Raw genomic sequence first — 16,529 nt, forward strand, 5'->3', positions numbered from 1 at the left:
GGATGAGTTCATGTTTCCAAATGTCTGACGATGCTCTGCTCGCTTCCTCCGCTTTTGGGTTGGGCCGAACAGGAAGCAAGAAACGCCGCGGGAACGCGCACGGCATCGATTCGCGCTCCCGAGCTTTTTGGGGATCCGGTGGAGCATCGCGGAGCGTCAAGCGGGAGGCAGGAATACCGGAAACGCAGCGCTGCAACCTTCACAATAAAAGAAGGCAGGTTGAAGCACGTCGCGCTTTTGACCGCAGCTGGGCTTTTTCTAAACGTCTTCAGTGTTTCTTTTTGCTTCAGTCTAAAGTGGGGGGTGGGGGGTTTCTGAGAAAAGCATCAGCTCAGGATTTCAGGTTGAGAGTATTTAGTCTGGACAGCTATGCTACCAAATAATATTTGTCTATTGTTGTCGCAGACAACCTTTGTTTTTTGTGAGAAAGCACCTGCTGTGGCTCAGCCCTGAAATATAACAAATTATCAACAATGAGAGAACAGTATTATTTTTTTACGAAAGTGTGGGAGGGGTTGATTTCAACAGCAACAGACAAACCCTGAAGATCTATTCTGATTTCACACTAAAGGAAGGGAGACTTGTCAAAGTGACGGACAGAGGTGGTGGTGGTGGTGGTGGGGGGGTCTCAAACCACCCACCGGTAACCGTCCATAGATTTTTAAAAATCATTTTCTGTTTTACTAAACCTTTCTCCTCCAGCAGCAGCCCTGCTCTTATTGTGACAGTCTGGACCGGATGTGGCCCCCCTCTCGTCCCACTCCAGCAGCGGCGTTGGGATTCAGACCGGCCGCCTGGAGAGCAGCAGATCCTGGGATTTATCCGGGACAAGGGCGACGATCAGGGCGGGGCTGAGGCGTCGGGAGCCCGGCGGAGCCTCAAGCGGGATCTCGGCGGAGTTCTCCCGGTTCCGCACGGTGAGTGCCCCCCCACCCCTCCGTACGCATCCGTGGCTCTGCACCCCCACCCCCACCGTGTTTGCTGGGTGTATGTGTGTGGGGGGTGGGGGGTATCCTCATTACCAGCTGTCGCTCTGAAACCCGTTAATCCCGTGTCACAAGCGTCGCGTGCGTGTGGTTGGGGGGTTGGGGGCTCACGGCGAAATGCTGGTTACTGTTCACGGTTGCGCGCACACGCGTGCGTCGGGCCGGCCATCGCGGAGCAGGCCCCGAGCCGCAGGCGCAGGTTCGCCGCTGACAGACTCCCACAGACCCCCCCCCCGGCTAGGCGTGGTGAGCAGTCGGCCTGACGCGCACGCGCATTCATGGGCGTGTTCCCCTCCAGCTGCACAAAACCGAGACGAAGCGTCCCGGCCAATCAGTGCGGGCTGGAGCGCTCAGTGCGTGCACAGTATGACGTCATCCCGTTCCTGATGGTGGAGGTGACCTCAGAGGCTCACGTGAACCTCTCTCCGGTTCTCCCTGACATGTGAGCGGAAGGAGGGAACCGGTCCCGGTCCGGACGCGGTTCTGTGAGTCCCGGCTCTGATCGGCACCACCGTCTGCTGAAGGCTCACAGTCCGGCTCGGTTTTAGACCCAGCAGCTCCTCAGACACAGAAACGCTCAGCTCAACAGAGCAGGAGTGGATTCCTCTGCTGGTTCTGAAGACCGACATGAACCTGGTGAATGCTAGACCCCCCCCCCCAAAAGACCGACATGAACCTGGTGAATGCCTGAAACCCCCCGCCCCCTTCATCCTGAACTATTTTGCATGTCCAAAGAGGAGCTGGTTCTCCTTGAAGGCCGTTGGTTCTTCTGCTGATGCGGGCCGGGCTACACCTGGAACCGTGGGACGGACCAGGTCCTCCTGCACCACAGCATGCAGGATGACATCACCGGATCAGTAGCCTCCTATGATGACGATGGCAGACGGCTAATGGACCAAACCGTCCATTCGTTCATTTGTGGTGTTTGGATGGATGTTTGTGGCGCCGTCCCGTTTCGAAAACGGTGATTTTTGTCTCAGTATCTTCCTCTTTTTCTGCATGGACCCTAGCGGATCCTGGGGGTGTTTTTTTTAGTGCATGGGCTTTAGGAAAGGCTTCCTTCATGGACCATAACCACGCACGGCGTTCCTCTGCAGTGTAGATGGCGTCACGGGAAACCGTCACTCCATTTTGGCGTTCTACTGCTTTAGCTAACTGCAGTGAACCTGCACGCTGATTTTCTTCCACCCTTCTCATCAGAAGACGCTCCTGTCCAGATGTTAGCTTCCGTGGACGACCTGGACGTCTCTGTCAGACGGTTGTACTTCCGTCTTTCTTGAATCTCTGGATTACTTTAGCTTTAGTCAGATGTAAAGCTTTGCAGAACTTCCTGTAGCCCTCAACTTTTTGAGCAAAGACGGATTTCCTTTCTCAGGTTTGGTGACATTTCTCTTCCATGGGGAGCCATTGCTGACAGCATTAAAATGGGAGGGGCTTGTCTTTGTTAAGGAATGCCCTTCTATGGTCACCTGTGAGCTGGACGCCTCTTGAATGAATCAGTAGACTCACCTTTGTTTGACTACCTGTTCATTGGAATTGGTAGTCTTAAGTTTGGCTTTTCTCCTAAGACCATGACTGGGGTGTACCGTACTCATCATTGCAATGTGAGCTTGAATTGATTTGTTAGGAAAATCCCTGTTTTGTGTGCAGATGAACATATCTCGTTTTAATGGTCCACCTTTGTGGGTCTGTTGTGTAGTCTAGTATTTCACAGAAAATGCTTTACATTCATATTTGAATATTTAGGAACAGATCGTGACCAACTGGGAGTTTGGTTCCAGTCGTGATAATCACTGCTGACTACCTGGATCCCTCGGAGAAGCAAAGTACCTGGTTGGAGATGGAGGGACGTCTGCCGCCTTTAGTTTCTGATGTAGATTTGTCAGATGTTGGTGGTGGTGGGGGGTGGGGGGTCAGTGCTGCTTTGAGGCCGACGGCCATGAAGTCGTGTGACTAAACCCAGTCATGAGGGGAAGTAAGCGCGAGTGTGAAAGTGGGTCACAGCTCTGACGTTTACTGCAGGCCCATAGGAACAACCGGACGCACGTTCGAGTCCGTGGCTGAGCTGTGCCGCAGAGACGTGTGGACCGTCCGTGTCTCTCTGGTAGCTGGTGGGTCTCGTTTGTGGTCTTGGACTGAAGTTGTTTCAGCTGAGAAGGAACGGCGTGGTAGATGCTAGCATGAAGTGCAGGGATCAACAGAAGATCCAGACGTCCTCCCTGGACCTCCGTGGTGCGTGTAGCGTGTCACAATGACGATAAAGGCTTTTCTATTCCTGCTCTGGGATCAGAGGTGGAGTGAGGACAGCAGAGATGCTGCAGGAGGACTTTGTTCCACCTCTGGAACTCTGCTGGTCTGGCTCCTCAGGGACGCAGAGCCCTGAAAAGAGGATTTTTGAGTCCATGTCATCACAGACGTTCCCTTTGAGCAGTACATTTGAGAAACAAAACGCATGTTTGAAGGCATAAAGCGGGCTGCGTCTGTGACTTCCCAGATCCGTCACAAACCTTTGCGTGCTCCAGGTGATGTAGAGAATGAGTTTCTGTGTTTCGACTTCAGTGAATCACGCTGTGACTGAACATCCGGAAAGGTCCCGGCTCTCCCTTCGGTCAGGGGCCTCCTGAGGACCTTCTTCTGCATCTCAGGGAAAGTTTTCCACGGCAGCAGCAGGACGGCCTTTCTTAAATTCCACACAGATGTGGACTCGCTCTGAGGGAGCTGGATTACCACACAAACCTCTGCTCTGGAAAATCTTCACTTGTTTTGATTTTCACATTTAACACTGCAGTGTTTTTAGTCAGAGCAACATGATGTCGGCCAAGTTCCCGCTCTGTATTTCTGCTAGGAATCCAGACTGAGGCGGTTCTTCTTGTCAGCGATGCCACAGGCGGAGGAGCCCAAAAGCATGGGCCCATATCGGTGCTGAAGAATGACTGCTGTGCTGTAGCTCCTGCTGATCCGAGCACCTGTTCAGATACAGGTGTGCTTCAAGCAAAGAGCCTGAATTTCTTTAGTAAAACACTCATCAAACAAAGGAGTAAATGAAAATGATGAGTGGAAGAAAAAAATCTGTCCGGTTAAAAAGAAAATGTTTGTTCTGGTCGGACCTGCTTTCTGTGCGTGTTGGACTTCGGCAGGGCTGCCCGTGATCCCCGGTTCTGTTCATAATATTTATGGACAGAATGTCTAGGTGGAGCCAGGGGCTGGACCTGGATGCACCTGGATCTGGTTCCTCTCTGCTCTTCACAGATGATGTTGTCCTGTTGGGTTCATCGAGCCAGAACCTCCAGCAGGCTTGGAATGTGTTTGCTGTACCGGTCCGTTGTAGTGAGGGGGGGGGGCTGAGCCAGGAAGCAAAGCTCCTACTGGTCGATCTTCGTTCCAATACAGATGGTCATGACCTCTGGGTCCAGAATACAAACGGCCCAAATGATCTTCCTCCGTAGGGGGGCTGGACGCTCCCTTAGAGCCACCCGGAAGCTCGGTCCCCCGGAGAGAGCTTAGAGTAGAACCGCTGCTCCTCCACGTCCATAGGAGGCAGTAGACAGTTTTGGGGGTAACGGATTACAAAGTAATGAGTTACCGTAATGTAATCGTCAGTAAAGGAGTAACATAATGAATGACAGTTCAAATTTAGTTAATTAATTACAATGACTGCCCTGCAGAAACCCTCATTACTTTGTTACTTAGATATTGTAGGCTCTGACATTTGCTCCTAGGTAAATGAAACGAAACAGAGATGAATTAAAAACAAAAAACAGAATAACGAAGGCTAATCCAGAAAAAAATGTACAGTGAATAAAACGGCTCTTAGAGGATATATTTTTATAGAGAGAAAACACATTTCAGCGTTTAAGTTAATTTATTCCAGAATAATATTTTCAGTCTATTTTTATTCATATTTTTGTATAAAAAAGTGAGGTTTTAAAAGTTTCCTTTAATTGTGTTCAATAAAAGTTGATCCTGTTCGGCCCGTGATCTTCAGCGTGTTTTGGATTTCGCCCCCCCTGAGCGATCAGGTGCGACACCCCCCGTTCTAAAGGGTCTGGAAATGCCCCCATCCAGCACATAGACAGCTCCGAGCTGGGGTTCCAACCTGGACCAAGTCCTGATTCTTGTATTGTCCCGCTCAAACCCAGAGTTTGTGTAAACCAGATCTGCAGAAACTGGCTTGGTGTCGTTCCGGGGACTTTAGAGCAAAGAGTTTTAGCACCGACGGACCTTCACTGCAGAAAAGGTTTCATTGGTTCCTGCTGTTGTTTCTGGCAGAAACCCTTTGGACTCGGCACAGGCAGAAGTGGAACATTGTCTGAGGGAAAGTTTGACTCCTCAAGCCCAGGTTGTCCAACAGAACAGTTTTTAGGGAGTCTTTCCTGGAGGTGTTTAGAGCTGGGGGAGTGGATACTCACTCTGACAAAGCTGAGATGGATATTGACTCTCATGATGAGGAAGAAGGGACTCATGAACTTTTCTGCTTTTAATGGATGACTGAACGATGTCAGCTCCTCACCAGCTGCTGAGTAATACATGGGAGTAAATAAACCTCAGATATTTTTAGGTAATTGTACGTTCACTATGAGTTTCTGTGGTTGTATTTTGCCACATTTAAGGTTGACTGACAGCGTAATCAAAGAGTGATGCAGATTCTGCATCAAAACCTTTCATGGATGTGAAACATCAAAAAACCTTAACTTAGCATTCTCTTCTACTGGGGGGGGGGGTTAATGATAACTCTACACCTATATTAATATATATATATATTATTATTTTAGCATTTTTAATAATTCCTTCCACTTTATAATGTGTACGTTCAAGTTTAAAATTCACATTTTTTTCAAATGTATAATCTGGTTTTTCATTCGCATTAAGCTGATCCTATAGATCACAGCCTGAAAACGTCTCGGTTTCAAACCTTCGCCAATCCGGGCCATTTTATGGAACGGATCCTCCTTTTCACAAATGCATTCAAGTCCGTTGGTTTGAAGCGCTGGTTCAAAACCCGCATCATTTTAATGCACTGGACAAGGAAACCATCAATCTTAATTAGGGCGGCCGCGGCACAGGGGTAGAGTGGTCAGCGTCAGATCGGACGACCGCAGGTTCTGTTCGCGGCCTGCCCTCCCTCTAATCCACATGTGTCAATCTCGAGGCCCGGGGGCCAAATGTGGCCTTCCATGTCATTTTATTGTTTTTCATTTCTTAAAATAAAAATTGTTGTGTATTTATTCATATCTAGGGGGAAATGGACTTAAACTATCTGATTGGGCAACTATACATCAGGACTTAAACACTGTCCATATAACCTAACCTGACAGAATCAAATGTAAAAGGATTTATGCTAAAGTAACAAGCAAACAATTATGCAGCTGGAATTGTCACTTTAAAAAGTTATAATAAATAAATAATGAGTTATTTCACATTAAGGAGTAGTTATGTTTCATTACATTTAGTTACATGTATAAGTTCTATCTGGCCCTTTGAGGACAGACACGATGCTGATGTGGCCCTCAGTGAAAATGAGTGTGACCCCCCTGCTCTAATGTGTTGGAAGTGTCTTTGAGCAAGGCACTGAAGCCCACGTGGCTCCTGGTTCCAGGTCGAGGCCGCTGTTCGGCAGTGGAGCCAGCGTCACTGTGTGAATGGAGAGAGATGTGGGCTACATCCGTGTGCGACATTCACTGAACTGAAACGCAATCGTCGACTGCTGACCCAGTTTAGTTTGGTGCATCGGGATGTTGAAGAACTGAGAGGGAAAAGAAAAGCAGCTTTAAAGCACAGAAAAAAGAGGCATTCTGGTGGACGGCTGTGATCAGAGGGAAGTGGAGCTGGAAGTGATAACTGTACAAACGCTCCGCTAGTGTTTCCATCTCTACATAGGACAGATTCATCATTTCATCCAATCACATACGTTTGAGTGATGCCACAGAAAAAAACCTCCGATTTAGAGCTGTAGTTTGAAAAGTAAACCTCAGGAGTCTTCGTGCAGGAAGTGGGTGGAGCCTCCTGACTTGTTTGTCTGAGGAGGAGAGAGCGTCTTTCCTGCTCCTCTGTCTGCTTTTCCTTCTTCCAGCTGCAGAGCGGCGAGCCTCGTGTTGCCTTCAGGAGCTGTAACTCATGCTGACAGTTCTGCAGTGCGTCCAACTCGGCCGCGGCAACACAAGTCCTGCGTGAGAGAGACTAACGGGACTGGACTTCTGGTCTGATCAGGACCGCTCTGGTTTGGCTTAACAGGTCATCGGCAGACCAGAATGCAGCAGTGCTAGTAAATGGTAAACTGTGTTCTATAGCGCTTTACTACCTTCAAGGGGCCTTAAAGGTTTTCAGGGGAGGAGTCAGTACTGACCTGCAACTCTATCACTCATTATGATGATGATCCTATTTTTCTGTGACAGCTTATCACCTCCCATAAACGTCGGAGCCCCCGAAGGACCCTCGTCCATGAAGTAAACTCACTTATACCACTCCAGTAAATGTACTTAGTACTTTACTAACAAGTAAATGAAAACTTGTTGTTTTCATTGTCTGTTCCTTTGACACCACACTATGTGACAACTAAAGGATCTTGATTAAGTAAAAGATGATGAAAGATGAAAACTTCCTGGGAGTCTCCTCTGTGAAATGCTCCTCAGGGTACACGCCAGGGGGAACAAAATCACTTGACTTTCGGCTAAGAAGCTACACGGTGGCCATGCCCTGAACCGTGGAAGTGAAATGTTTTGCACTGTTTGTGTGTTTTCTTTTCTTCATTGATTTCCATTCCGTCTCTACGTTTTGGCGTTTCCCACGTCAGTGACGTGTTTGGTTTTCTATCTCAAATACGTTGTTTCTGTTTTCTGTAGAACGGCAGCAGAACACTGAGAAAGCCCCCTGTTACCCCCCCATTAGGAGGGCTGTCAGTCAGTCAGCTGAACATCTTTTCTGAAAGAAAATACAGTGGCATAAAAGTCATTCATAAATGTTAAAAACGTGATTTTAGTGTCATCTTTTCCCAGTTCCGCCTCCAGGAAGTTCATTTCTAAACGGAGTGTTTTCTTCTCACGGGGGGGGGGGGGGGGGGGGGGGGGTGCTCTGTAATGTGTATTTATGTTGTATTGATGGTCGTCACGTCCAGTCGGTGAAACGACTGTGTGACACTAAAGCGCCCCGTGTCTCAGTTGGGTATTCCAGTCTCTGGTTCCTCCTTAAGTCCAGCAGGTTTATCCATAGAGTGAGATGATCTTCTCAACGTGCTTTTATGGTTGTTATTATGATTATTATGAAGTGACTGTTCGCTCATCCTGTTTTTAATCTGTGCTTTTTTTTTGTTGGTGGAAGAAGGGTTAGCATTAGGCTAACACGTACCAACTACATCATTTAGCCGTGGATGCAGTTCAAACCCGTGTGGTCATCTCTGCCATCAGCACCTTCACTGACCGTAATTACGTGGGAAAAACATCTGCCTTTTTTGTCTGGACACGATTGGAAACATGAATTCACGTGATTGTTTACACGGTTTCTCAGGACTGTGCGGCATTTCTTCATCCAAAAGCTCACACGCCGTCCCAGAGCCGCTCCTCTGCTCGGAGACCCGGACCTCCTGAGTCCAGCAGCTCCTGCAGAGCGGACAGCGGTCTGAAACGTCACACCGTGACGACGCCCCCTCCTCTACCCGCAGAGTCCGGCTCAGAGACACGGTTTGCTCGCGGCCGAGGAGCAGGCGGCCGGTCCTGTTCCCGCTCCAAAGCCTCCCCTGGAGCGCCGCACCGTCTTTGCATGACGCAAAACCAGAGCAGTGGTGAACCGCGATCGGATCCACGATCGGCACAACCCACCCACCTCGATCGGAAGGACATTTTGATCGGAATGAGTCTGATGGGGGCGGAGTATTCCCAACGGCGTGTTTACATGACGCATTTTTACTCTGATCAGAGGATTCTGATTCCTTTTGTCCGTGTGACCATCTTCAGGTCAGCCTCCGTTAGAGGCTGACCTGAAGATGGACCCGAAGAAGTCCAGATAAAACCCAAATAAAAAAAACAAGCCAAAGGCTTTTGAGTCAGACGTCGGTGGAGGTAGGACCAACGGCGTAGGAGTCAGAGGGTGAAGCACGGCGGACACATTCAAATGTCTTGCTTTTCATTACATTTTGAAAAACAAAAACTGAGAATTTGTGCAGGACTGTGAGGTTCTGATACTAGACCCCCCCAGAGGGTTTGTGTGTCCTGACTATTAATATCAACAAGTTAAGTTGGAAGTGAGGCGGTCAGAGTCCACAGATGAGGAAAACGGTGAAAGAAGGGAGGAATGTGGAGGCAGAGAAAGTAGTGCAGAGGCGGAGAAATGAAAAAGGGAGGATGATTACGGGCTTTGGCGCCGATGGCCAACAGGAGTGCGGCTGCTGCAGAGTAATTACTGTTTACTTTGGATGTGCAGCTGTTGTGTGTCGCTGTCTCAGTTCTGGGCTGCAGCTCCGCCCCTGGCGTTGGTCTGGGGCGGGGCTTTTACCACCAGAAGCCCCGTTTGTATTTGAGGTGTCATTCTGAAGCCTCCCCCACAGCAGATGTTCATTGCTGTTAAAGTCCCATCAGCTACACACCCAGGTGTGGGAAGTTTGCTCTCAGCATCTGACCCGTCCCTCTGGAAGTGAGCTGCAGACTCAGCATCCTTTTGAGGGTTTGACCCCCAATGCAGCCCCTTCATGCTGAGTGTCAAGCCGGGAGCCATTGGGTCCCATTTGGTTAGTTTGATTCCACAACCTTCCCTCTACATTTAGGCCTCTGAGTTGGTGACTTGGCGTGATGGAAAGTGCAATGATATAGTCAGAGGGTCAGTCAGTCCAGTTTATGGGGGTCAAGGTCATGGGTGTGTTCGTGTGCAGGCCTGTGACTGACGGACAGAAAACATGGTGTGAATGCTGAAGGAACACCTAAAAAGATGGAAAGCTGGGCTTCCCACTCGCCTCCCTTTGGCTGTTATTGGTGTCTCTTCAATGTTGTCTCTGTTCTTTCTGCTCTGCTGGTCAGAGTTACACTCTTGGTTCACTAGCTGGTGGTCATTTGCAGCTGTGAAATGTATTCATGACTCCCTCTATTCAGGGGGGGGGGCTCTTGGACCCGTGGGCCATAAAGGGTTCTGAGTTGTTACAGAGGGGCTGGACCAGCAGCAGCTCATGGAGTGTTTAGTTTCAGTTTGGGGGGCCAGATGAAATGGTTAAATGGGCCACATGTGGCCCCCGGTCCGTGGTTTGCCCACCTGGCTCTAAATCCTCCATTTTTGACCTCTAGGGAGCTGCCAGGTTATAATTGGTGTCTTCTTCTCCTTTTTCTTCTTCTTCTCAGATGGACCAGCTTTCAGATGAGGAGGTGGGAGTCAGGGGGGAGGAGGAGGGGGAGGAGGAGGAGGAAGACAGTGAGGAAGAGGACAAGGACCTGGATAAGATGTTCGGGGCCTGGCTGGGGGAGCTGGACAAACTGACACAGGTTTGCAGCAAAGACCGGATCTTCCTGCAGGAATCAGACATTTAGCTGCATGAATTCCTTGAGTTGATTCAAAGACGCATTCAAGTTTTTCTGACAATCCCACAATCCTTTTCTGTTTTTCCAGAGCCTCGACAATGGGCGCCCAGAGCCCCCCCCTCAGCAAAAAGCGCCCCTCCATCAGGAGACAAATATGGCCAACTTCTCCTATAGATTTTCAATTTACAACATCGCTGGTTAGACTGTCTATCTCTTTCTGTCTGTTTCTTTGTCTCTCTCTCTCTCTCTCTCTGTCTGCTCGCCCGTCCCTCCGTTCTGACTGTCTGTCTGCCTGCAGAGGCGCTGAATCAAGGGGAGAAGGTGGACCTGGACGCCCTCATGGCAGACCTCTCTTCCATCGAACAGGAACTGGGCACCAGTGGCCCCAAGCCCAGTGGGGGCAGCATGGCCCTGATGGGTCTGTCTGACACCAAGGTGAGTGTCAGAGCACCTCAGGCGCTGAGATGATGTGATTGGAGCGTCTGGGCTTTGGTTTGGGCTGATGGCGGCCTTAGAACTCCTGCCTTTAAAACGGGCTGAAGGTGCAGCTGCTGATATTCCGGGTAATTGTGCTTGCTGCAGTTCACTGTGACGTCTTCCAGCGACATTTTGAGCAGATTTTTAGTGAGTTTCAGCTTCTTCTGGTTATTTAGCCTCATAAGGCAGGTTTCCTGAAACTATTAATATTTTAAACATACTTTACAGTTTTCAGTGTTCTCACACATGAACTTTTAAAATCAAATATATAGAAGACGTTCAAAGGTTTTTCCTGAAGTTTATGATATATATTTTCAGGAACTCAGATGTGACATTTCTACTTCAGTTTGTCATCTAATAAATTACCAAACGAACATGGTACAGCGGAATCAAACCTGCGCCTCTGCTTTTGTCTCTGCAGGCCAGACAGAGGCCCCCGGCGGGGCACAGCGGCAGGCAGCCGCCAGGGGGGGTAGGTGGATGGGGCAGCAGCGGGGCGAGCGGCAGCAGAGGGTCGCCTGCTGGCACTGCCGTGGAGGCCGGCGGACACCAGGGGAGGCCACCGCTGGCGTCCAACTTCAGCCTGGACGACATCACGGCACAGTTAGAGAAGGTCCGGCGTCCCGCCACTCCTCTCCCCAAACAGCCACGAGCAGAGATAACACCCCCCCCCCCCCCCCTGTGGCGCTGTCTTCCTCAGGCATCCCTCAGCATGGATGAAGCCGCCTGTGAAAGCTCCTCCCACTCGCTTAGCTCCTCCCACTCGCTTAGCTCCACCTCCTCCCGCTCTTCAACCACCAAACTGCGGGCGGGGTCGTCCCAGCGACAGCACCGGCGCACCGGCTCAGTGGGCACGGTCAGCGAGAGCGAGGTTAGCGGCGCAGTTTATCTGCTGTTTGAGGCTGTGGCGCCCGTTATTTAAATCAAACTGTTGCAGTGATATAAAAATAACATTTTCCGGTTGTTTTGCTAGTTTTTCATGTTTCCCAAGTTATATTGTTATGGCACTATTGATCGTTAATATCACAAATCAGGAGTTTTCCGCTGATCGTGCAGCCCTACCGTTAATAATCTAAATTGATTAGTAAAGTATTCACGCAGAAACTATATGGTTGTTTTGAAGATGAAGCTTTTCTGCAGTTTGACTCTTTGGATTTTGAACTTCAACAGTCTGGCAGATTTGTTTGATGCTACATGGAGCTCCTCCCCCTCCTCCTCCTCCTCCTCCTCTTCCCAGGTTCGTTCCATCATCCATCCCTCGTGCTCCTCTATCAGTTCGGCGTCCGGCGGCTCGGTTAACTCCGCCTCCTCCATGGACTCCTTGGACAGCGTCCTGCACGCCGAGTTTGGAGGCCCGCGGGCTTCGGTCCACCCTTTAGCCGACGGTGGCGGACAGCCTCGTTCAAACACAGAGGTACAAATTCCCCGCTGAAAACGGCGTCTGTCACGTTAAAGGTTGTTCTAATGAGCCTGCAGTCATCCCACCACATTTCAGTTAGTGGCTACAGTACAGACCAATTCATTTGAATGGGAAGGTGTGTCCAACCTTTTGTCTGTACTGTGTGTCTCACTGTCACGGTTGCTTCCTTCCTTCTCCGTCTACATCATATAAAGCCCGGCCAAGGTGGCCGTTTTGGTCCAGTTGTTCTGTTCTAAGGAACAACTGAGGAACCTCAGAGCGAACCGGAGCTCAGTTCCATTGGAAATAAAATGAGACCCCTTGAAAGTTGGGTCCGAGAGCAGTTCCTGGTCCCGGACCAGGGTCCACCTGGGTGGAATCGGACTGAAAATGTGTTCTGGACTATTCTGGTTCACTTTAAAGGAACCAAACGTGTCCAGTCTGATAACAGGCCTCACTAACTGCTGTATTTGCTATTTATTACTCTGTCATGACTTTGAGCGGAGGACTTTGTTCTCATCGGCGGCAGCCTGGAGCTCCACGCTTTAAAGGAACGTTTTTGTACAGAAAAACAACAATTACACCTGAACCAGAATGTGGCACCTTCCCCTTATCCCTTGTGCTATCCTATCCAATGGGGTCCAGATGACCCGATCCTCACATTGACGTGTTCTTCCTACAATGATAAAGGTGGAGAGGATTTCATGTAATCCATGGACACAAGTGAAGATTATTAAAGGAAAAAGGTTCAGCACACTGTCTAGTGGGTCTAGATGACCCAACCCCCAATGTTAACGTGCCTCTGAGGCCCGTTAACATTGGGGGTTGGGTCATCTAGACCCCACAAGACAGCACAAGGGTTAGTGAGATGTCTCTTCTTTCCTGAAGACATTGCAAAGATCTGAAAAGTGACAAAAGTTGGAGGGTGGAAAATGCTCCATGCTCTCAGATCAGCTGTTTTCAGCTCTTGCCCTCCTCCTTCTGACCTTTGCCCTCAGCTCACGCCACCCTTTCTTCACAGGTTTCCGCCTCCGCTCACGCACAGCCGTCTGCTAAAACCACATCCACATGTCACCTCTGATGACCTCACAGGATCTCTCTCTCTGTCTCTCTTTCAAGCACTCGTATCTGGACAAAGAAACGTCTCTGATTCTGAGAAACATTGCAGGAAAGCCCCCGCACCTGCTCACTAAGGTGACCCTCTCTCTGCATGTGCCCCCCCCCTGCATGGAGAATTCATGATTGCATGCATCACCCAGTACGCCTGCAGTGTGTGTTGCAGTAGGGGAGAGCTCTTTGCGACTGTGGTCCTCTGTTTTTTCAGCAACTATCCGTTTGTTCCTCTGGGGGGGCTGGCTTTCCCTGAAGGAGCCGGAGGTTCATTTGAGGTTCTGTGATGATCCTCCAGCTTGCAGTTCCACTGTGTTTGATGTTTTCCAGGTCTGGTCTGTGCTCAGGTCTGCTCATGTATGGATTTGATTGGATTTATTGGTTTATTTCGAGCAGTGGTTGTACACAACACAGCAAAATCCCTCCAATATATTAACCTCATTACAGAAATACTGAAATGGCTCATGTATGGAGGAAGAACTATTGGCAGACCGGAGGAACCTGAAGGAAGCAGTTTTCACAGAAGCTGCTGCAGCTCTTCCTCTGTGGTCATGCAGTTACCTCAACTCCTCTCACATTTCTTGATAGCATTACTCTCTGGAGGAATTAAATATCTTGGGGTCTTGTTCACGAGTGAGGGAAGACCGGAGCGTGATATGGACAGGTGGACCGGAGCGGCGTCCGTAGTTATGCGGTCGTTGTCCCACCCATCCATCTGTCAGCTGAGCTAAGCTCTCAATTTACTGGTGGATCTTCGTTCCAATACTCACCTATGGTCAAGGTCACCAAAGAACCAGGTCCCGACTCCAAGCGGCTGAAATGAGCTTCCTCCGTAGGGGGGCTGGGCGCTCCCTTAGATGGGGGGAGGAGCTCGATCACCCACGGAGAGCTCAGAATAGAACTGCTTCTCCTCCACATCCAGAGGGGTCAGTTGAGGTGGTTCAGGTATTTACTCTGGATGCCTCCTGGACGGCTCCCTGGGGAGGTGTTCCAGGCATGTCCCACTGGGGGGAGGCCCCAGGGAAGACCCAGGACACGCTGGAGAGACTACATCTCTCTGCTGGCCTGGGAACGCCTCAGGGTCCCCCCAGAGGAGCTGGAGGAAGTGGCAGGGGCGAGGGAAGTCTGGGCATCTCTGCTTAGACTGCTGCCCTCGTGACCCGGCCCCGGATAAGCAGAGGAGGATGGGTGGATGGATGGATGGATGGATGCATGGATGCATGAATGGATGCATGGATGGATGAATGGATGGCATTACTCTCCTTTTTCATAGGTGACAGGGACGTTCGACAGCCACTCTCACGTCTCTTTGCGTCCTGAAAGCAGGATGCAGATAAACTATCTTGTCTCTGAACGTTTGACCAAACTGGCCAAAGCAAAAAAAGATGAATGTTTGTGAGAAAAAGGTTTCCAGTAAACTTCAAGGAACAGAAGAAATGACTTGTTCTGGTCAAAGTTCTGGTTCTGAGGAAGATTCTGATTCCAATGATAATCCTGTAGTTCTGTTGAGATTTCCAGTACTGACGATCCTGCCTGGTAGAGACCTTCCTGTACCAGATCTCTGTTGAGTTGTTTGGTTCCAAAAAGTTTTGACTTTTGTCCGTTTGATGATCTGAAAGACCAACAAGATGGCAGCTCTTGTGTTGATGTGGGAACCACCACCCTGCTTCTGCTTTGTTGTACAGTTTTAGAGAACATGTTCAGAAGCACCCTGAGAACCGGGTGCAGGGGTTCTGCTCACTAATGATGAGCAGGACCACCGGCCAGGTCTGTGACACCAGGGGGCAAAAAAGTATTCAGTCCTGAACACCCCCCACCACCACAACCCCAGGCACAAACCAGGGCCCCCCAAGGGAAACGCACCCCAATGCTCCAGGCAACCATCCGCCCGACCTGCTTCATTTTGCCGACAGATACTCGTAGCAGACTGTGCTCATGCTTATACCAAATCGTTTGTTTCTGTATGATAAGCACTCATAAATGTATAGCTTTCCTTGCATAAAACTTGATGTATGAATGACAGGAAGCCAACTTCTCCTAAGGCAAACTAGTTGCCTGTAGCCATCGTCTCCATTTCTGGAGCGTTGCTAAATCCAGGGGAGCCGGCACAGTAGTAGAGCCGTAGTCGTGGTCAGAACAGGCGACGTCCATACATCTGACATGGCTAGTCTGCTCTTCCCTGTCATCACAGGCTGTTGGTTCCTGGGACACCAGTAAGACGGCAGGAAGGGAGTAGTTGCTCCATTCAGAGGACGGTTCCTCTTCTTAAACGCCGACGCCCATCAGGTTTCGACAGCTCGATTAGGTCATCGGGAACAACATGGAAACGAAAGTCAACGACTAGAATGACTCACTTTCTCCAGAACACCATAGCATAGTTGCATTTAGCTGAAGCTGCGCATTCAGGGGCAGCAGGATTTCCTGTCCTCTCATTTTTGGAAGGCAAACATTGTCTTTTTGATGTCATCATGTAAACACACTACGACTAATGAACATAGAATAGAAAAAGAAAGGAATGGAAATCAATAATCGAGGTATGCAGTCAGCCACTACCAGAAGTTACTCAGCGGTCTTCGTTGTAACCAGAAATACATCACACACAGTGTTCAAGAATGAACAAATGCAAGGATTTTAACCACTCAAGATTCTTACTGGGATGAGGCAAATTTAAAAAGGAGTCTTTTTCTGAGAAGCACTTTAAGTAGATCTTGAAATTTTAATAATGATAGTTTTTTTCCCCCATAACTGTAACATCTCGGCAAAAGATATTAAACCAACCTTAGATTTTGGTGCTTCTGACCCCCCTTTTACTGTTAAAGGATTTAAAACACTCCCAAAATCTTCAGAGTGAACACACTGAACTTTACTATACATGTACCTTTAACCTAAAAGAATTCAATCACACACTCCACCCATAATGGTGCTCCACACTCACCGCCTTCCAGCTTCTTCCACCCAATTGGATCGGTTAGTTCAAAAGGGGCCCAAGTCCAAGAGGTTTGTTTTTCCAGGAAATGATTTTCATTGCATAGCTTAAAGGGAGGCTACACCAAATGATTAATA

General features: G+C 49.3%; 1 protein-coding gene across 1 annotated transcript in view; it reads left to right on the forward strand.

Annotated features, from left to right (window-relative positions):
• Positions 1-736: 736 nt before the first annotated feature.
• The window catches only part of LOC101161763 (ras-associated and pleckstrin homology domains-containing protein 1), a gene marked incomplete in the record, with an annotated part of 24,585 nt that continues 8,792 nt past the window's right edge, over positions 737-16,529 (forward strand). The window contains 8 exon segments of the mRNA XM_023950655.1: positions 737-917; positions 10,304-10,444; positions 10,569-10,677; positions 10,779-10,915; positions 11,379-11,570; positions 11,658-11,828; positions 12,195-12,371; positions 13,476-13,550. Coding sequence (XP_023806423.1) covers positions 10,304-10,444; positions 10,569-10,677; positions 10,779-10,915; positions 11,379-11,570; positions 11,658-11,828; positions 12,195-12,371; positions 13,476-13,550 — 1,002 coding nt within the window.

Source organism: Oryzias latipes, chromosome 21, assembly GCF_002234675.1.
Source record: "Oryzias latipes chromosome 21, ASM223467v1".
Classification (NCBI taxonomy): domain Eukaryota; kingdom Metazoa; phylum Chordata; class Actinopteri; order Beloniformes; family Adrianichthyidae; genus Oryzias; species Oryzias latipes.